Source organism: Entelurus aequoreus, linkage group LG11 (assembly GCF_033978785.1).
Source record: "Entelurus aequoreus isolate RoL-2023_Sb linkage group LG11, RoL_Eaeq_v1.1, whole genome shotgun sequence".
Taxonomy (NCBI): domain Eukaryota; kingdom Metazoa; phylum Chordata; class Actinopteri; order Syngnathiformes; family Syngnathidae; genus Entelurus; species Entelurus aequoreus.
In genome coordinates, this window is record NC_084741.1 from 41,606,154 (window position 1) to 41,627,283 (window position 21,130).

The 21,130-nt window shown below is 38.1% G+C and overlaps 2 protein-coding genes across 6 annotated transcripts in view; both read right to left on the reverse strand.

The window, feature by feature from the left end:
- Positions 1 to 10,933, reverse strand: part of tdrd12 (tudor domain containing 12) — a 45,087-nt gene extending 34,154 nt beyond the window's left edge. For 2 of the 4 annotated variants that reach the window (XM_062063290.1, XM_062063289.1), the window contains exons 1-11: positions 10,833 to 10,933; positions 10,505 to 10,556; positions 5,658 to 5,822; positions 5,445 to 5,581; positions 5,156 to 5,272; positions 5,019 to 5,074; positions 3,626 to 3,711; positions 2,899 to 3,100; positions 340 to 563; positions 184 to 266; positions 46 to 111 (exon numbers count right to left, since the gene is read on the reverse strand). In XM_062063290.1, the coding sequence (XP_061919274.1) occupies positions 46 to 111; positions 184 to 266; positions 340 to 563; positions 2,899 to 3,100; positions 3,626 to 3,711; positions 5,019 to 5,074; positions 5,156 to 5,272; positions 5,445 to 5,581; positions 5,658 to 5,822; positions 10,505 to 10,528 (1,160 nt within the window). In that variant the 5' untranslated portion in view covers positions 10,529 to 10,556; positions 10,833 to 10,933. The remainder of the gene's footprint in view (positions 1 to 45; positions 112 to 183; positions 267 to 339; positions 564 to 2,898; positions 3,101 to 3,625; positions 3,712 to 5,018; positions 5,075 to 5,155; positions 5,273 to 5,444; positions 5,582 to 5,657; positions 5,823 to 10,504; positions 10,557 to 10,832) is intronic. The other 2 variants (XM_062063292.1, XM_062063291.1) reach the window with 2 other exon arrangements.
- A 97-nt stretch (positions 10,934 to 11,030) lies between these two features.
- Positions 11,031 to 21,130, reverse strand: part of faap24 (FA core complex associated protein 24) — a 46,728-nt gene continuing 36,628 nt past the window's right edge. The window contains exons 1-5 of one of the 2 annotated variants that reach the window (XM_062063296.1): positions 18,180 to 18,264; positions 17,946 to 18,103; positions 13,077 to 13,219; positions 12,850 to 13,005; positions 11,031 to 12,785 (exon numbers count right to left, since the gene is read on the reverse strand). In XM_062063296.1, coding sequence (XP_061919280.1) covers positions 12,540 to 12,785; positions 12,850 to 13,005; positions 13,077 to 13,219; positions 17,946 to 18,042 — 642 coding nt within the window. In that variant the 5' untranslated portion in view covers positions 18,043 to 18,103; positions 18,180 to 18,264 and the 3' untranslated portion in view covers positions 11,031 to 12,539. Of the gene's footprint in view, positions 12,786 to 12,849; positions 13,006 to 13,076; positions 13,220 to 17,945; positions 18,104 to 18,179; positions 18,265 to 21,130 lie in introns of those variants that run through there. The other variant, XM_062063298.1, reaches the window with a different exon arrangement.

Here is a 21,130-nt window from a genome sequence, read left to right on the forward strand (position 1 = left end):
AGCGAGCCAATCGGACGAGAGACTGGGAGTGATGTCGTCTCTCACCTAAACAGACTGAGATTTGTGTTAAAAGCAGCAGCCAAAGAGGCATCCGAGTCCTCTGTTGAGTCACTGTAACAAAAAGCTAAGGTAACGCAATGGTCTTTGTCGTATCACTTCATTTACATTCATTTCCACTGTCACCTTTTTGATTGGGTGCAGTCAGGCTGTGGTCCATTCTCTGACCGGCTGCTTCCCTCTGAGGTTTTTAGGTCGCAGTCTTGGCTCTGAAGTTGCAGTAAGCATGAATGACAATGAGGAAACTAACTGTGACGCCCATCCAATCAGAACACTTGATACCTGAGACACATCGGTGCAAGCAGTTAGAGGGCGTGTGATTTCCACATCAGCGTAAGCGGCAGGAGGAGTCAAAGTTTCCACATCAGCGTAAGCGGCAGGAGGAGGCAAAGTTTCTACATCAGCGTAAGCGGCAGGAGGAGGCAAAGTTTCCACATCAGCGTAAGCGGCAGGAGGAGGCAAAGTTTCCACATCGGCGTGTGAAGTGGTTTTATCTGTGTCCACACCTGGACACGGCAGAGTTAGGACATACCATTAATGCATGAAATAGGAAATATTGAGGGAATACAACTGAGAACTGTAGCTCTATTTATATTTTAGTCTATTTGCAGAAAAGGTTGCCTTGAGGGAGCGGCTCCACACAGTGTATGGCGCTACATCTATCCATCCATTTTCTACCGCTTGTCCCTTACATAAGTGGTCCCCAACCACCGGGCCGTGGCCTGGTACTGGTCCGTGGATCGATTGGTACCGGGCCGCACAAGAAATTTACAAAAAAAAAAAAATTCTATTTTTTATTAAATCAACATAAAAAACACAAGATACATTTACAATTAGTGCACCAACCCAAAAAAACTCTGTCCCCCATTTACACTAATTCACACTCATTCGCACTATAAGGTTGTTTCTTTCTGTTATTAATATTTCTGGTTCCTACATTATACATCAATATAGATCAATACAGTCTGCAGGGATACAGTCCGTAAGCACACATGATTGAATTTCTTTATGACAAAAAACCCCAAAAACAACCCCCCCCCGACACATTTTCAAGCGTTGACCGCAGCTACACAAAGCTTTGTACTGCCTTACACTGTTAGCAATTGGTAGCTGCTTATGTTTTAATTGTGAGGGGGGTTTTCCAAAGCGATTTAATTATTATAGTAAAACACAGGCTACATTCACACTGCAGGGTCGGATGTTCAATTCATATGTCTTTGTCAAATCAGACCTTTTTAGTGGCTGTTCGCATTACAAAAAAAAAAAAGCCATTTCTAATGTGAATGCAATCGGACCCGCATGCGGACATGACAGCAGTGTTTACGGAAGTAAACATGGCTTCAATTCTAGTCGGTCTCAGTCCTGGCTCATTTGTGGCAATTTTTAAGGATTTTGTGCAATCAAAGTCAACATGTTCTGAACCGAATCATTGCACGTAGAAGATTAAGGAGGACGAGGACAAGTATTTTGCTTTGATGTCTGGTTGAAGAGCGTGTCGGTAGACAAGCAGTCGGAGACAGACAAATTCTTAGAGATCCAAACTTGCCAAACTCGTGTTAAAAATAAGTAGTTTTTTATTGTTTTACTTTCAACGTTTCAATCTTTAGATCAACTTCAGATCCATCCGTCAACTACACATTTTTAATGTTAATAATTGGAACCTCTACAGGGATTCCCCTAGACTGCCAAGATACATGTAGTGGTGGAGGCATGGTTATGGGCATAGTCACCATGACGTCATCGAATAATTAGCATTTTTTTTATGATAGATTTCTGTAAAAAGACCAAAAAAATTTAGACATACATTTAAAAACAAATATTAATTACTATTAACACACATTTTTTTTATTTATCGTTTTTCCATATTTTCTATTGTTACTGCTTATTGTACAACATACTTTGTGGAGATGTTTTAAAGTGTCAAAATACTTAATTAGTTGTTTTTTTTATTAAAAAAAACTAGCAACAAATCTAGCATCTTCTTCTGGTGTTATTAGAGAATGTATTCGTGTTTGGAAACTCTTAACTTCTGTCCCTCGATGTCCTTGACTAAAGAGGCTTGCTGCAGCGAGCATGTTGTCACATTTGCTTCACGCTGTTGCTCCAGTTGGACTTTCTCTTCTTAAAAGCCACCACTGTCCTCTTAATATTTGCACATTTTTAGATGGCTGTTCACCAGCATATCTGGGATATATTAAAAGTACGTCCACATCGCAGACCACGCTCCAGACAGAATGGCGTGCGTTTTGGTTACATCCAGTTTTGCGCAGACCACGCTCCAGACAGAATGGCGAGCGTTTTGGTTACATCCAGTTTTGACCACACCGTTTATCTTTTTTTCGCTGGTTGAGATTTTGGTACATCACTTGTTAATAGTGCGCAAAAAATAGGCGCCATATACATATATTCATACTGTAATGAACAGCTAATGTTAATGTTTTATGTTCAAGTGGTTTGGATTTGATGTCAGTTTTTCCCATGTTAGCAAACACACTGTCCGTGCCTAAAATGTACTCGTCAGGCGTTGTGGTAATAGCGTCAACATTGCAGCTTTTTCTCGTTACTTTTTTACATTCTTTATGTGATAATATTTTTAGAACGTGCCACAGGCCATTGTAAAATTAGCTGCAAGCCGCACTTTGCACAGCCCTAATTCAGATAATAGATACATTGTCAACAGTCTCATCTTGAAGAGATACTCACCCCTACAAAACATTTTGTAAATACCAGCCTGTTTCTCATCAACATGTATCGTCTTTAATAAATAACGGCTATAATTACAGCCTTTATTTTTATAAGTCACAGTAGCTCGAGGTGGTATTTTCATGTTTGTGTGCATACCAGGAGGAGGCAGAATTTTCTTCTCTGGAAGAAGCTGGGTTCGTGCTGGGGGCTTGTACACATGCTCACAGGTTGTTGAAGTTAGAATGTCGCCTGAAAACCTGACAAACTGTAGGTCCAGTTGGTCCAGCTTGCGACTGTCAGCTGACTCATAGTCATAAACAGCATAGCTCCTCTCCACAAGTTCATCATTCACACAAATCTAAAACATAAAAATCAAAATAACCTGTGGAATCTTGAATACAAACACATTAGATGAAGACAAAACACGATTTGCTGATTTTGAATTTCTTTGTGGAACACAAAAAATGAAATTTAAAAACAAAGTGTGGTTTTTTTGGGCAGTAACTACATTTTAAAAAACGGTTGGATTTTCATTTTTTATATTTCATTTCAAAATTATTTTAAATCATGCTTTGCATTTCTACTTACTAGTGATTTTCATTTTTGTTAAACGAAAGATAAAATGAAAATCTAACAATTTTTTAGATGTAACTATTGCTCTTCGACACTGAAAAAGTTTTTAATTTTTCAATTACATTTTTTATGTTTCAAAATAAAATTTCAATTAAGTTTTTCAATTCACATGTATTAAATCAAAACTCAATGACCTAAAGAGACAATGACGCAGAAAGTCCAGCATCACATGGTCATTTTAAAAACACGATGCCCTTCTTGTGTGTGATCACGTCCTAAATTAAATGTGAAAAGGAGAATAGAAGGTGACCTTTGAGTCTTTGATGGTCACGTAAAGCTCGATGGCGGTCGAGTGGGACTCGTCCTCCAGCAACATGGCCTCCGTCTGACTGGATGCTTTGAGATGTTCACAAAGAGGTTACATTAAATCAGTACTTTTCAATTATTTTCTTTCATGAACCTCCTGGGGGACATGAAACCCCCCCTGATTTGAGTTACTATTGAGAACTTGATAATAGGGCTGCAACAATTAATCGATTAATTTGTTTTTTTTTAAAATACACACACGTGTATATAAAATGTTGGAGGGTTTTCAAGTTGTTTTAAATGGCTATGAAGGCTACAGTGGTGACTCCCATTAGTTGCATCTTTCAAGCATTATTTTTTTATCTTTAGAATCCTAAAAAAAATACATGCACGTTCTTGTTTCTCATAATTATTGTGAATGATAAACAATATTCCAAAAATGTGCAGTGCCCTTTTAACATTGAAAACATATTTAAATTTAACATTGGTCTCGTCAGCTTTATCCTTTTTTAAAACGAGCTGCGATTTGGTTTGTTTTGTGCAGAATTTGCAATAATATTGCTAATATTGTAGCTTATCAGAAGGGATGAAAGCATCTTCTTTCCATGAACAAATAGTCCGCCCTGAAGACAACTTTGAAACATTCCAAACTGTTAACTGCTGTACATAAGCTTGAAACACTTTACTAATTCCTTCAAACTTATTTCACAGCACTTTTCTATTTAATATGAACACATTCAATTCAGTGCATCTGGCAGAGTGATGGCCAGTTGCACAGAAAATCTGAAACAACAACAAAAAGACGATTCTGTTCGTATTTAGTGGCTTCAGTGTTCAAATCTGGACTTCAAACTTAATATGGCTATTCTGAACTATAGCTCAATATTTAACTGAGATCTGCAATTCCTTTTTATTGTAGCAATAGTAGGAACATCAATCTTACGGAGATAGGATGTAGCAAAGGGTAGTAGAATGACATAAAAAAAACAATTCTGGTCTTTCCTAATTTCCTACCGCAGTTACAGTGAAAAACTATTTATGCTTTGTCGTACTTTCAGGTCTTTTTATTCTGGTCATTGTCACTTGTTTTTCTTGCCGCAGACGACTCCTTATTTCTTCTTTTAAATTTTGTCACAAACGTATCCATCTCTCCGCCTCTGTTAACCCCTGAGCATGTGTTCCATTGTACTTCCTACTTCTACTGGGTAAAACAGGGAGCCTCTTGATTAGATTGAGCAATACTGCCAAATAGCTGCAGGCTTGTGTATCGTTCTAACATGAATACTAGAGTGTAGACACACTCCCTTGCCGTTCGCGACCCCCTTGGGGGGTCACATTATTTAAGAAGCACTGCATGAGAACATGTCAAGAGGTCAATACTGACAAACGTTGCTCACCTTGGATCAGGTTGTACATGTAGCACGTCGCTGAGCTGTCCCACCGACTGGACGTGCTGTGGTAGCAAACATATGACATGTCCATCACGGGGGACATAATGTTGTGCAGCACACCTGTGAGGATTTGTGTGTCTTACACCAGCTTGGCCTTCTCACAGAAAGACACGCGCAGGGTTGTTGGTTTGACCCTGGCCAGGTGGAATCTCCTCATCCAGTACGGCAGCTGGAGAAAGTCCTTCTCGGCCAACCGGATCCTCAAACAAGAAGACTAAGTTAGACATACATAAGACACGATCAACGGGATAACAGGAGGAACCACCCTCCATGGAGATCTTGACAGACATTTCCTGCTTGCTCACAGCATCTCAACTAATTATTTATATGGCCTGTATTATCATTCAAATATTGTCAAAATAAAAGTATTACTGCCGAAGAAGGACAACAAGCAGCTCTCCGTGGTCAACCAAGTAACAGCGTGCGTAGCACGCCATTGAGTCCGTAAGGATGGCCTCCAGCAGGGCCCGACACCACTTCTTCATCTGGGACCAATACACAACACACACCTGAAGGGAGGAGAACACGCACACCCTCAGAGACACACACAAAGACCTGATCCTCAGCTGGATGAGTGACACTTACCTGTCCCACCTCCAAGGAAGAGGTTATCACTTTACCCACGTCCCTGGTGACATCGCTGTAGAAGAGATTCATTTGATCAAACAGCTCGTCGTACTGCTCTTTACTAACAGCCCCCACGCCGCCATCTCCCGCCAACTGAGCCCAGAGGCATGATGGGTCTTCCACCTGCCAGGAGTCAAAGGTCAAATTGGAGAAGCAGAAACTACCACCAGCATGTACGACTGGAGAAAACCATGCTCACATATTTAGGGAATGTCTTTGTAATTCGGGTGCAAAACAGCAAATAATGTTGAGGTGTTATGCCCACCGTCCACATGATTATAAGCGAATAATGTTGGTGTTATGCCCACATGATTATAAGCGAATAATGTTGAGGTGTTATGCCCACCGTCCACATGATTATAAGCAAATAATGTTGGTGTTATGCCCATCGTCCACATGATTATAAGCAAATAATGTTGAGGTGTTATGCCCACCATCCACATGATTATAAGCAAATAATGTTGATGTTATGCCCACCGTCCACATGATTACAAACAAATAATGTTGGTGTTATGCCCACCGTCCACATGATTATAAGCAAATAATGTTGATGTTATGCCCACCGTCCACATGATTACAAGCAAATAATGTTGGTGTTATGCCCACCGTCCACATGATTATAAGCAAATAATGTTGGCGTTATGCCCACCATCCACATGATTATAGGCAAATAATGTTGAGGTGTTATGCCCACCATCCACATGATTATAAACAAATAATGTTGAGGTGTTATACCCACCATCCACATGATTATAAGCAAATAATGTTGGTGTTATGCCCACCGTCCACATGATTATAAGCAAATAATGTTGGTGTTATGCCCACCGTCCACATGATTATAAGCAAATAATGACGTGTTATGCCCACCGTCCACATGATTACAAGCAAATAATGTTGGTGTTATGCCCACCGTCCACATGATTACAAGCAAATAATGTTGGTGTTATGCCCACCGTCCACATGATTACAAGCCAATAATGTTGGTGTTATGCCCACCATCCACATGATTATAAGCAAATAATGTTGGTGTTCTGCCCATCGTCCACATGGTTTATTTTAAGGTTATATCAACTTAACACAAGTTAATTTTAGATTTCTGCTGAAATACCATAAAATTTACTGCAGAATAAATCTGGTAGGTATGTGTGTATTCGCCGCTGGCCTGGTCTCCGCAGTGGTCACCCAGAGCGTTTCACAATTGATCGCGCAATCTGAGTAGCGACCGGACCGCTGTTTTTTGAGTTCAACTGCATTCACCTGGTTTTCATCGCCACCATACACCAATACGGATGACGTAGAACACCTAGCCTGGCTTATCCAGAACAACAACATTTTTGGAATTAAAGAGGAACTGCACTGTTTTTGGATTTGTGCTTATCGTTAACAATCCAAAGGTGTTTTTTTTTTCATTAAAACATGTAAAATGTTTACAATTTGTTCTGTGTGGCTAGCAATGCAGCTAATGGGAGCAATCAATTCTACCTCTCACTTTAAAAATGTATTCAAAAACTGTCAACAATATTTCATTTACGTTCCGTAACCTGTATAATAACCAAACTGTAGCGACATTGTTATTGTAAGAGTGAACACAAAGGAACTGCTTTACCAGCGGAGTAACACATCGGCATGCTTAGGTATTAGCCGTAAAAGCTAGCTATTGCAAGATATAAGCTAGCTTCTACGTCATCGCCCAAAGCGTGTTTGAGTTTGTAATGCACAACACTGCGATAGAACACCAATTTGTACTGACTGAAAACATGAACAATCATATTACAGTATCTGTAAACCATTAGCCCACATTTCATGTTTTGTTTGTACACAACGAGTTGGACAGCATATGTACTGTAGTTGTAATAAAACGCATGAAGTTTTGCATGCATCATGATCAATATTAAAGTGACTCCCTTGATGGACAGTTGTGCTTTTGGTCGGGGACAATTTTTTTGGTTTATTTTGGGTAAGCATTTATGTCTAAATAGCTTGGCTCCAAGTTCCAGATTTACAGCTTCAAAGTCACGGCGACCTCACTCTCTCGGCTTCCATCTGCTCCAACGTCTCACCCTTCCTTCATGCTCGCTTCTATAAGCAGTAGATCATCCTCTGTATATTCAGCTTCAAAAAGATAAGGTTGTGAAACCTCATTTGTCCAAAAATTGTTGTTTTTGTTGTGTGTTACCAAATCTGCCATGATTACAACACACTTTGTTTCTGGAAGTAGGAAATTAAATGAATGAAATGAAAAGTTTATTTCGGTCATATAATCAACCATTAACCATTTTGTGTGACAGTACAGTACAAATTATAGATGTATAACAATCATACACATGTACACACAAAAAGAAAAGAAAAGAAAAAGCATGACCGAAAAAGGAATAGGCTGAAGCCAAGGCTTATATTTGCCTATCCTATACACATTTGTTGCCGGCCGAAAATGCATAATAAAGAAGGAAAAAAACAGGGATAGATTATATTGCATAGTTTGAATTTTTTTGCTTGTATCTGCTTTTTAGTGGTGAGATCTAGACCCCTTGCATACTCGGAGTGGTCGCACTCTGCTGCACACTAGTAGCCCACCACTTTGTTTACTTCCATTTAAAAGTCACATATCCAAATACAACCTGTACCGTGATATTGTCCCGTGAGATTTTGATACTGTTACATCCCAGATAAATATCACATTATTATGAATATGCCTGTTACTACTTTATATATAACCTTACAACATGTCTTTAAACCAGGCCTGGGCAATTATTTTGACTCGGGGGGCCAAATTTAGAGGAAAAAATGGGTCTGGGGGCCTGTATATCTGATTTTTAGAAACACTAATACAAAACCTCACAATAATGTCTGATTGAAAGCTAAAAACGTTATGACAGACCACCTTAAAAACGGAATGGAATTTAAATTTGTTTTACTGAATGAGACGAGACACCCAGAATGTACATGAAAATAAAGAATGTGGGATTTCACAATATTTACTATGAACGATAAAACACTGAATATTGACAACATATGAACGTCACACCCCCTCTCGGTCAACATATTTTACAATCAAGCGAAACGCAAACAAAAATGCAACAAACAGCCAAAAAACACATACAATCTGATATATATATATATATACACACATACATATATACATACATACATATATATATATATATCACTAACTTTAGAACTTTGTTGTAAAAATCTCCTTCCACGTCTGTCCCTGACACCCGCATTTCAGGCTGGCCGCTATGGAAACACTCTGTGGAAACGCTCTCCACCCACACTGCTTGGTGCCTCGTCTGAGCTGCTGTGACGTAGATTACCATAGTAACTAATTAGATTACCATAGTAACTAGTATATCATGCAAGAGCGCAGATTCTAACCATTGAAATACTTTGTATAGTTCAAGACTTACGGTCATTTGAAAACATCACTGCACATCATAATGGCAGCTACAGTTTCCATTTTAAAGATATAAAAAAATGATTTGGGAATGTCCGGCGGGCCAGATTGAAAATCTTAACGGGCCGCATGTGGCCCCCGTGCCTTAATTTGCCCAGGACTGCTTTAAACGATGCTGGAGGCTTTTGGATGTTTTTGAGAGCGCTTTATAGGGCGGAATAAAGTTCCATATCTGGCTGACCTTAGCTAGCGTTTGTTCTCAAGTTAGAATGCTTAAAAAAAGTTTGTTTTTTTTAAATGTGTGCTTATTTCACATAAGGATTGTGGATAAGACAAATCTTTAAAAAAAAAAAAAAAAGTGCAGCTGCCATTTCAGAAGTTGATTAGAAATTTCACTGGTTTTGGTCATCTATAACGTTCTTAATATTTACTAGAGATGTCCGATAATATCGATAAATGCTTTAAAATGTAATATCGGAAATTATCGGTATCAGGGTTTTTTTTATTATCTGAATCATTTTTTTGTTTTTTTATTAAATCAACATAAAAAAAACACAAGATACACATACAATTAGTGCACCAACCCAAAAAACCTCCCTCCCCCATTTACACTCATTCACACAAAAGGTTTTTTTTTTCTGTTATTAATATTCTGATTCCTACATTATATGTCAATATATATCAATACAGTCTGCAAGGGATACAGTCCGTAAGCACACATGATTGTGTGTGCTGTTGGTCCACTAATAGTACTAACCTTTAACAGTTAATTTTACTCATTTTCATTGATTACTAGTTTCTTTGTAACTGTTTTTATATTGTTTTACTTTCTTTTTTTTTCAAGAATGTTTTAAATGTATGTATTTTATTTTTTAAAAAGGACCTTATCTTTACCATACCTGGTTGTCCAAATTAGGCATTATAATGTGTTAATTCGACGACTTTATATATCGGTATCGGTTGATATTGGTATCGGTAATTAAAGAGTTGGACAATGTCGGAAAATCGGACATCGGCAAAAAGCCATTATCGGACATCCCTAATATTTACCACAGGAATTATAATTATATTGGTATCTTATTTCCAAGACCTCTCTGATAATACTTGTGAACAATGTAAATCAATTAGTCTTTGAAAATGTTCACACATACCTACTAATTAAATCTAGTGGACATTGAAGGGCAAACTGAATTGTCTTCTGAACATAACCACTCGATTTAACAGTGTCGCTTGGTATTTGTAATATTATATGTAACCATTAAGGATGTTTAAAATGTGTAAAAAAAACGTCAATAAATCAAATTGTGCGGTTATTTAATGAATTAGGTCACACCGTGTAGCAGGAAACACAGCCAGGTGACAAATTAACAATTAGCCTTGATGAGGCCAAACCTTCAGAATCGTCACTCACCTTCAAATTCAGCAATTTCGACATATTGTGGAGTGGTAGATCCTTGCTTGGCCTTGGAAATTAGGAGAGGGTGAAAATAACAATGAATTTGAACACTTGAGACTTAAGGCAAGAACAGGAGGTGTTAGCTCGTAGCTACGTGGTGTTTAGCAAGATGGCTGCTAGTTAAGACTCTCCCAATTATTACCCCGCGCGTTTCGCCCATCAGAATAACAAACTTCACCTTCCGTCACCTCTAAACATGATACATTTACTAATATAGACTTTTTTTTAGAGCCCGTGATGCCCACAATTTGTTTCGTGACAATTTTAACAGGGAAAAAAGTACCGTGACGGCTGTAGATGGAGTCAAACGTGCGAGTGCGAAGTCGGGTCCAGTCGTTGTAATTACGCTTGTGACCACTAGGGGCGCACTAAACATTTATGACCGTCAGTTTTTATATACATTCCATAAATATACTGTATAACAATGATCACACCATTCAGTTTTGGAGTCATATTTATATATTTTGATCCCCAAAAAATGATTTGAGACATCTTTCCTTTGCCTCCCCATGTAGGTAATAAAATACTTTTGTTCACATCAAACACTAAATAGCTCATTGATGTATTGTCTGATGGTGGGCCAGTCCAGTACCCCTTGACCCAGGGGTGTCAAAAGTTTTTCCACTAAGGAAAAAATAATAATAAAAAAATCAAAGCATGCGGGGGCCATTTTGAAATTTTTCATTTTCAAAACCAATACAATATATAGGTTGTTTTTTTATTACCTTTAGGTCTCCCCTCAAGTTAGGCCCTGGGGATCCCGGATGAGTCTCTGTCATTAAAATTTTAAAATAGGTCATATATTGTATATTTTTTTCAACACTTAAACCTATAGATCAACTCCAGATATATCTGCCGATATCAAGTTGTATTTATTGTTCTAAGAAAAAAAAACTTTGTTATGGCAAAAGCACAAAACATGCAACAATTATCCCCCCAAAATATTACAAATGAAAATATTTGATGGTCAATATTTGAAAGGTCAATAATTCATAACTTTGATTTAGATTCATTATTAATTTTTGAACAATGACAGTTTAAAAAATCCTACTAAAATTCTATGGAATACAAAAGGGCCCCACTCATAAGTGTTAGAAAAATAAGCCATACATTTTTTTACGCTTAAATCCCTATATCAACTTCAGATCTATCTGTCGATTATAATTTTAAAAAAATGTTATGGTTTTTTTTTGTGGTTTGTTTAATGCCCTTAAGTTTTTCTGGCAAACACACAAAATATGCAATATTTTCACACAAACATTTAGAAATGGAATATTTGTGGTGAAGCGATTGGTCAATAGGTCAATGATTTATTACATCATTGATTTCGATTTATTATTAATTGTTGTACAATGACAGCTATGGTATACAAAAGGGCCCCACTCATAGGTGTTACAAAAATAAGCCATACATTTTTTACGCTTAAATCCTTATATCAACTTCAGATCTATCCGTCGATTATAATTTCAATTAGTTTTTTGGTTGTTTACTTAATGCCCTTTTTGTCATAGAAAACTCATGTTTTTCTGGGAAACACACAAAATATGCAATATTTTCACCCAAACATTTAAAAATTTAATATTTGTGGTGAAGCTATTGCTCAACAGGCCAATAATTTATGACATCATTGATTTTGATTCATTATTATTTTTTGAGCAATGACACTTTAAAAGAAAAAACAGCGCACATGGCAGCTTTGTGGTATTAGAGTCAACATTGCAACTTTTTTGCTCTTTTATTCCACTTTCTTTTTTGTAATATTATTTTAGAATGTGCTTCTGGCCATTAAAAAAATAGCTGGGGGCCATTTTTGGACACCTTTGCCTTAACCAAACAGTAGGGTCTAAAGACATTGATTCCTAAATGTGTACAGTAGAAGTCTTCACGAGAAAAGACCATTAACTGTTCCGTCACTACATTCAGGACCCAGTGACACACAAAAAAGTCTCCTGCTAGCAGCTCCTTGGGTCCATGGATCAGTTGATCAGCTTCAAGACCCTGTGGATTTGTGGAAGAAGTTGTGGATGTTCTGAGCGGCAGCCTGGCCCACTGTGGCTTCCAGGTCTGCGACGCCGGCGTTGCAGATCTGGTGGATACTGGAGAAGCGCTCAAGCAGAGCCAGGGCTTTGACTCGGCCCACCCCGGGGACCTGCTGCACCAGGGCCAAAACCTGCGGGTCCAGGAGCCGGGACGAGCTCCTCCTACTGAACGGGTTGTCCCTGCCGTCCCCGTGAACCTGTGATAGGGAGTAACTTGGATGTGACCTCCTTGGGACAGCATCAACGTGACTTTGTAGTTACCATTTGAACCATGAGCTGGGAGGCCTCCGTCTGCCCGCCGACTGGCAGCAGCGTCAGTCCCAGCTCAAAGACGACAAACTTCTGGACAGAGGCGAAGTACTGCTCGTCCAGGCGGGTTTTCTCCACCAGGACCAGCTCCTGGAAGCTGCTGCAGGCCTTCTCGACCACCAAGGAGAGTCACGTTAAAAAAATGGGCAATAACACAAAAGAAGCTACTTGAAACTCACAGTCCTGTAGCGGACCAACTTCCTCTTGTAGGCGGAGCCTGTGATGACGTCACACTCGGACAGGTAGAGGATGCAGCTCTTGTTTGGGAGAAGAAAGTCTGCCGTGCCGAGCTCGTTCTCAAAGAGGATCTTCACACCCCCACCTTCAGAATCAGAAGTACTTTATTAATCTCCGAGGGGAAATTGAGATGGGGGACGGTAAATAAAATATATTCAGTCAAAGGCTGGACTCCAGGGAGGGGGTCCAGACTGAGGCCAAGGAGAAAAACCTCATAGCCATAACATAAACATGTTACATAGAATCAACAAAACTTGCAACAGAGGGGAGATCTCAATTTCCCGGGGATTAAAAACGATTCTGATTCAGCAGATGTACAGTGAGGATGTGAAGTTTGTCAGGGGGAAACACACACACACACACACACACGCACGCAACTGCAAGAGAGAAATACAGTGTAACCTCAATTTACGAACTTAATTGGTTCTTGAACAGGGCACACACACACACACACACACACACACACACACACACACACACACACACACACACACACACACACACACACACACACACAACTGCAAGAGAGAAATACAGTGTAACCTCAATTTACGAACTTAATTGGTTCTTGAACAGGGTTTGTAAATCGAAACGTTTGTATAGTAAAGCAGAGTTCCCCATAATTACAAAGTAAACATGAATAATGACTTAAAACTTGCTGTAGTTTGTAGCCCTTTAGTTCACTCTCGCTGGGATGCCGACCGACTCACATAATTCCGTTTCGATGAAGATTCAATCACAATCCTCACGAAGGGTTAAAAAAAGTTGCCGTAACTAGCTCGGGGGATGTCAAGGCCGACCAGCCTCTCGGTCCATGGCCACATTTGTTTACTAGCAGGTGAGAGATGCATGAATTATAATCTAAAATTTACTTTTAGCAAGTTTGAGACGAAGCAGAAGCAGCCGCTGGCTCAGGGTGTCAACAATAGCAGTGTAAGCTAGCATTAGCTCACTGCTATCAATGCGCCGGTAAAATAGGCCGTCTGCGTTAGCGCTTATAATAACAATATCACTCATATTTGGTTAATATTCAGGTCACAATGCGTAAATGGAATATTGTTATATATTTTAATTATATTTTGGATGTTTTTTTCGAGGGTATAAAGAGAGCAATAGAGGACCCTCCATCTGGTGACAAAATTGTTAGCTACTTATTTACGATTTTTAATGCATAAAAAAAAACAAAACAAGCTTATGTGTTTTTGCCTTACATAAAAATTGTGAATGATAAACGGCACATCTTTTTCTATTTTTTTGCATATTTGCAGTATGACTGATCTAATGATATGATCAAAGTGCAAAGGCGTTTCCATTGTGACGTAGAATCTATGGAAATTGCCGAAGATATTCAAAGCGGAATATTCAAAATGGGCGACTGAATTTGTGGCATTTTGTGATGTTTAGACTGTATTTACACATACTTTGCGGATTATAAATACAGTTGGATATGGTTTATTGGATACAATGAAACACAATTAAGCATATAAAGCCAACTTGTTTTTTCACTCTACTGGTGCTTTAAATTGTCGGTATTGTGAATTGATGTAAATAAAGTAGTAAAAAATATATATTTTTTTGCCATTAAAGGCTGCTGAGCACATCATTCAGGTTTCTGTACGATTTCAAAACAAATACTTAAATAACATTTGTTTTTTTGTTTTGTATGTAATCTTTTATTTGATATTGTAATTGAACATTCATGTGTTTAGGAGCAGGCTTAAGACCAATGTTCCCTCTAAGGTGCGCGCCTGTGCAATTGCGCACTGCTCAAGCATCCTCTGCGCACGGCAAATCTATGCCACGCACAAAATCAAATTAAAAAATAAGCGCATAACAATTTTCGACACACGCACACGACAGAGAAAACGGTTTTCGTCATCATTGTTCAAATATTGTAACGTCTGTCGAGACGCTTTGAGGACATGAATTCCATCCATCACTTTACTGAGCAAAACTCTTTATTGTCTGCCATAAACACATCACCAAAACATTAGTAAAAAAAACGATATCTAGCAAAAGTGGTCATTTTCTGCAGTACAAACCAGACCAAAACCAACTTTGTTATATCAACAGCAGCCGCTCGCTCTTTCTCACTTGCGCCAACACATGCACATATGGCACTTAGCCAGTGATGCGTTTACAGACACACAAAAAGTCCGACAACTCCAACACCACACATAAAGTGTCATTCCAGGTCGTTACACTATGATTTACCAAACAAATGTGTGCTTATTCTAGTGTCATTTATTAGGAATCTTAATTTATAAATATTAATCATAAAATGCTGTTAGTATACTAAATAAATACTAATAAAAATATATTTTTTCAAAAAGGAAGTTGCAGGAATGTACACTTGATCCCCTGCTTACATCTCATTGTGCAACATGTGAATGTTTTAATGGGAACTAAATGCAATGTCTGAAAGGGGTACAAATTATTGGGGAGCTCCACAAACCACGTTAAACCCAGATCCCGATCTAACAAAGGTCTTAACTCATTCTCCGTCTATGTCACATCAATATGGAATGCACTCCCAACAGGTGTAAAAGAAAGTGCATCTCTATCCTCCTTCAAAACCGCGCTAAAAAAACACCTCCAGGCAACTACACCCCTAGACTAACACCCTCCCCCCACCCCATACCTCCTCCCCGGATTGTAAATAATCAAATGTATATTCTTTTTCTTATGCTTTCTGAGCTCACTATGTTCACCGCTCGCTGTACATATCCTACCAAGTCATACCTACACTGTTACAATGTCCATTTCTCAGATGATATAATTGTTGATGACTGAAGTGCTGATAGCAACCAAACCTAACCCCCCCGCCCCAACTCCCTCCACATCAAACCCCCCAGATTGTAAATAATTCAATGTACCGTATTTGTCGGACGATAAGTCGCAGTTTTTTTCATAGTTTAGCCGGGGGTGCGACTTATGTGTGAAATTATTAACACATTACCGTAAAATATCAAATAATATTATTTAGCTCATTCACGTAAGAGACTAGACGTATAAGATTTCATCGGATTTAGCGATTAGGAGTGACAGATTGTTTGGTAAACGTATAGCATGTTCTATATGTTAGAGTTATTTGAATGACTCTTACCATAATATGTTACATTAACATACCAGGCACGTTCTCAGTTGGTTATTTATGCGTCATATAACGTACACTTATTCAGCCTGTTGTTCACTATTCTTTATTTATTTTAAATTGCCTTTCAAATGTCTATTCTTGGTGTTGGGTTTTATCAAATAAATTTCCCCCAAAAATGCAACTTATACTCCAGTGCGACTTACAGTATATATGTTTTTTTCCTTCTTTATTAAGCATTTACGGCCGGTGCGACTTATACTCCGGGGCGACTTATACTCCAAAAAATACGGTATATAATCTGATGATTAACTTGTGTGATGACTGTATTATGCTGATAGTATATATTTGTACCATGAATTGATTAACGTGGACCCCGACTTAAACAAGTTGAAAAACTTATTCGGGTGTTACCATTTAGTGGTCAATTGTACGGAATTGTACTGCGCAATCTACTAATAAAAGTTTCAATCAATCAATCGTTCTTCAAAGCTCACTTTGAAAAGCTGTGCACTATAAAACGTGTTAAAAGTAGCCGTTAATCCTGACTTCCTCATTTTTTGATTACTAAAATAAAAATCTGCACAAATTGTTTTATTCATTTTTTATTTTCCAGGTTCAAATGTGTTGTGCTCCTGAGTTAATCTTGCTGATCAATTCCAATGTATTATTATTTATTGGGAGTATTTACTTTATTTTTTAAGGACAAGCAGTAGAAAATGGATGGATGGAGTATCAAATGGTTCAAGTTGGCCAATAAACTGTTTAAAGTTAAATCAGGATTCAATATTTGTTTAATGTCCAGGCAAATTGATGCACTTTAAATTGTCTGTTACAGACTAAACTAAAAGCTAATAGTAGAAGCATTTAAGTCCCATCTTAAAACTCATTTGTATAATGTAGCCTTTAAATAGACCCCCTTTTTAGACCAGTTGATCTGCCGTTTCTTTTCTTTTCTCTTCTGCCCCTCTCTCCCTTGTGGAGGGGGGGGGGGGGGGACAGGTCTGGTGGCCATGGATGAAGTGCTGGCTGTCCAGAGTCGGGACCCGGGGTGGACCGCTCGCCTGTCCATCGGTTGGGGACATCTCTGCGCTGCTGACCTGTCTCCGCTCGGGATGGTCTCCTGCTGGCCCCACTATGGACTGGATTTTCACTATTATGTTAGATCCACTATGGACTGGACTTTCACAATATTATACTAGACCCACTCGACATCCATTGCATCCGGTCTCCCCTAGAGGGGTGGGGGGGTCACCCACATCCGCGGTCCTCTCCAAGGTTTCTCCTAGTCATTCACATCGACGTCCCACTGGGTTGTGAGTTATTTCTTGCCCTAATGTGGGCTCTGAACCGAGGATGTCGTTGTGGCTTGTGCAGCCCTGTGAGACACTTGTGATTTAGGGCTATATAAATAAACATTGATTGATTGATAAACACTATGTTAATAAAATTATTATTTTTTTAAACTAGTCTATGTCTCTTTATTTTTTGTTTTATTAAATGCTAAGGAAACAATGTTATGCAGAGGTGTACTTATGACAATTTTATAGATAAATGATAGTATTTATAGTCGTGACGGAGAGTGGGGGGGTACACAAAGTGCTTTCCTCTTCCTCGGGGATCATAAAAAAATATAATCTTTAAGTAAACAAACGAGCTGCACACAACAAAAATGACATTTAGAGAACACATAGGTATAATCCGTCACTTTGTTTACCTTTCAAGTTTTGAATGAGGGACGAGTCTCTCCATTTCTCGCTGGCAATGACATGTCCGTAAACAGGAACACTCAAAGTCGCTTTTTTGGCCTCCATGACGTTGTCCAACCGTGCCAGGATCCCGTTACGACCAAACAAATACCGATTTGTTGCGATACTGCGATGAGAGAAAGGCCATTTTTTGAGTTAGAGTCGAGTCGTAAAACGCCAAATGTTTTGTTTTGAAGCGCCACCTCTTCTTCGTTTAGCTTTCAATTAGTCAGATGAAGACCGCGCACGCCTTGTCGCCCCCTGAAGGACCGGAGTACAACACCATCCGGTGCCGTTATGTTCAAGTTGTTTTCATTGAACAATTTAACATATACAAAAATATATATTAATTCACAATATATAACAAAATTAGGCCACTTCCAATGCTTTCAATATTTTTAAATATCCACCAGGATGAGAAATTAACATCCTCGTACAAACAAAAAATGTCAAAGAAAGTAAAGTAAGAGACAATACAAATAAATAATAGAAAATACATAAACAAAAATACAATAATAAAAAAAATGAAATCCTCTAATAAAGACTTTAATCCAAGGACTTTTTTTTCCAATTTTTATTATTAAATTAAAATATTTAATCCAATAAAGCATTTGGTTTCACTTTATTATATTTATTATTCACTGTAATAAAAATGTAGCTTGCAACAAAATAATATTAATAATTATTTCTATATTGCTATCTTTCATATATGTCAGTCATCAAACTTTTGAATGTACGCAAGTGATTATCAAAAGCAAATAAATGCACATTGTAATCACAGTTTTAACTTCAAAATAAAAACTGGACTTGGATTGTCTGAGTATATTTAGATTTATTTATTTATTTTTTTACATATTTAAATGGTCTATAGTTTCCCGTTTTTTTGTTCCCCGACCTCTTGACATGTTTGCATGTTACATTTCTTCTGGACACAACTGATGTTTTTTGTTTTTTTATTGCCTCATGCACAGGTGTCCAAACGGTGGCCCGTAGCACATTCTACAAATATTATTACAAGTAAAAACTTTTTTTTTTTAAAGTGGGAAAAAAGAGCATACATGTGAAATTTATGAGATGAGAAAATGAGAAAAGTTATAATATTGACTCTTATAACACAAAGCTGCCACACAGGGTGTCTTTCTTCTTCGCTCAAAAATGAATAATGAATCAAAATCAATGTTATGAGTTATAGACCTATCACTTCACATAAAATACTTAACTTTGAAATGGTTTTTTCGAATAAATATTACATATTTTGTGTTTGCCATTAAAAAAAAAACATTTTCTGTGACAAAAGAAGGCATGAAACAAAAAAATTATAAAAAAATGTAAACTTATAATCGACGGCTATATCTGGTAATTCTTGAAGAGATTCAGGCTTTGAAAGTAAAACAATAAAAAAAATAATATATGACTTTTTAAACACTTTTCAATCTGAGAATTTTAGTAGGATTTAAAAATAAAAAAAACTGTCATTGCTCCAAAAATAATAATGAATCAAAATCAATGTTGTTATGAAGTATTGACTATTTCAGCGTTCAATCACTTTACATTAAATATTCACTTTTAAATTTTGGGGGGGCAAATGTTGCATATTTTGTGTTTTTGCCTTATATACAAACTCCAAAACCAGTGAAGTGGGCATGTTGTGTAAAACGTAAATAAAAACAGAATACAATGATTTGCTAATCCTTTTCAACCTATATTCAATCGAATAGACTGCAAAGACAAGATACTTAAGGTTCGAACCAGAAAACGTTGTTATTTTTTGCAAATATTAGCTTATTTGGAATTTGATGCCTGCATCATGTTTCAAAAAAGCTGGCACAAGTGGCAAAAAAGACTGAGAAAGTTGAGGAATGCTCATCAAACACTTATTTGGAACATCCCACAGGTGAACAGACTAATTGGGAACAGGTGGGTGCCATGATTGGGTATAAAAGCAGCTTCCATGAAATGCTCAGTCATTCACAAACAAGAATGGGGCGAGGGTCACCACTTTGTGAACAAATGCGTGAGCAAACTGTCCAACAGTTTAAGAACAACATTTTTCAACCAGCTATTGCAAGGAATTTAGGGATTTCGCCATCTACGGCCCGTAATATCATCAAAAGGTTCAGAGAATCTGGAGAAATCACTGCACGTAAGCGGCTAAGCCTGTGACCTTCGATTCCTCAGGCGGTACTGCATCAAAAAGCGACATCAGTGTGTAAAGGATATCACCACATGTGCTCAGGAACACTTCAGAAAACCACTGTCAGTAACTACAGTTGGTCGCTACATTTGTAAGTGCAAGTTAAAACTCTACTATGCAAAGCGAAAGCCATTTATCAACAACACCCAGAAACGCCGCTGGCTTTGCTGGGCTCGAGCTCATCTAAGATGGACTAATGCAAAGTGCAAAAGTGTTTTTACGGTCTGACGAGTCCACATTTCAAATTGTTTTTGGAAACTGTGGATGTTGTGTCCTCTGGAACAAAGAGGAAAAAAACCATCCGGATTGTTATAGGCGCAAAGTTGAAAAGCCAGCATCTGTGATGGTATGGGGGTGTATTAGTGCCCAAGACATGGGTAACTTACACATCTGTGAAGGCACCATTAATGCTGAAAGGTACATACAGGTTTGGAGCAACATATGTTGCCATCCAAGCAACGTTATCATGGACGCCCCTGCTTATTACAGCAAGACAATGCCAAGCCACGTGTTACAACAGCGTGGCTTCGTAGTAAAAGAATGTGGGTACTAGACTGGCCTGCCTGTAGTCCAGACCTGTCTTCCATTGAAAATGTGTGGCGCAATATAAAGCGTACAATAGGACAACGGAGACCCCGGACTGTTGAACAACTTAAGCTGTACATCAAGCAAGAATGGGAAAGAATTCCACATGACAAGCCTAAAAAAATTGGTCTCGTCAGTTCCCAAAGGTTTACGGAGTGTTGTTAAAAGGAAAGGCCATGTAACACAGCAGTAAAAATTCCCCTGTGACAACTTTTTAAGTTAATGATTATTTGCAAAAAAAAAATTTAGTTTCTCAGTTCGAACATTAAATATCTTGTATTTGCAGTTTATTCAATTGAATATAAGTTGAAAAGGTTTTGCAAATCATTGTATTCTGTTTTTATTTACGAATTAGACAATGTGCCAACTTCACTG